Source organism: Leuciscus leuciscus (genome assembly GCF_965113295.1).
Source record: "Leuciscus leuciscus genome assembly, chromosome: 18".
In the NCBI taxonomy this organism is placed as follows: Eukaryota; Metazoa; Chordata; class Actinopteri; order Cypriniformes; family Leuciscidae; genus Leuciscus; species Leuciscus leuciscus.
The window spans coordinates 510,001-510,836 of NC_138742.1; the positions used below are offsets into that span (position 1 = coordinate 510,001).

Genomic DNA, 836 nt, shown 5'->3' on the forward strand with positions numbered 1-836 from the left:
GATGTGTTGTTGTTTGCTCAGGGATCTTCTGCGGATCGGGCGTGACTTTAGCGGGACACCAGAAGAAGATCCTGTCCAGCGTCCAAACGCTCCCAAGTCCACAGCGGATCCCTGCGATACTGACACTTCCCAGAATCCCCTGCTTCTGCTCTTACTGACCAGTCCGTCCACGACCCGTTCGACCAATCACTGTGGAGCATCACAGAACCAGCCAATCAGAGAGAGTCTCTGGGTCTTATTCTCTTAGTTTGATACGGACTGATGGATTCTTCCCGCTGGTCTCAGGACCGTCTCACTCTCGTGAAGAGAGTTACTTCTACAGGAAACACGGGACGTTGGAATATGACGTGTCACTGTCGCCGTGCATTATGGGAGTTTAATCGGATCTTCACATTGAAGGTTCATTAATAATTATTATTTTTATTATAATGTGAGATTATTTTGTAATTATTTTGTACGTATCAAAACAGCACAAATAATGAACGAATGTTTGTTTAGCCAAAGTACTGTGGGAGCTGTCAATCAAACTGATTGTAAACCGTGTGACCAATCACATTAAAGACTCATGCTGGCCCCTCCCACCGAGAGCTATTCAAGTCTGTTTTGTTGGTTTTATTGCACGTCCAGCATCATTACAGGCTCTTGAAGACAAACACTGAAGTATTTTACTGTTACAATGAAACATCAGTATTATAAACAGACCAACAATCTTAAAAAGAGCTTGTATGATTTAAGACATCAGTGTTCAGTTTATCATGAACTAAAACTACAGAACATTTCATTACTTGAAATGAAACATTAACTGAAATAAAAAAAGAAACTTCAGCTTCCAAGGC

General features: G+C 41.6%; 1 protein-coding gene across 1 annotated transcript in view; it reads left to right on the plus strand.

The window, feature by feature from the left end:
• Positions 1 to 578, plus strand: part of ephb4b (eph receptor B4b) — a 37,739-nt gene extending 37,161 nt beyond the window's left edge. Inside the window, 3 exon segments of the mRNA XM_082145993.1 lie at positions 22 to 37; positions 39 to 92; positions 94 to 578. Coding sequence (XP_082002119.1) covers positions 22 to 37; positions 39 to 92; positions 94 to 123 — 100 coding nt within the window. The 3' untranslated portion in view covers positions 124 to 578.
• Positions 579 to 836: the final 258 nt, after the last annotated feature.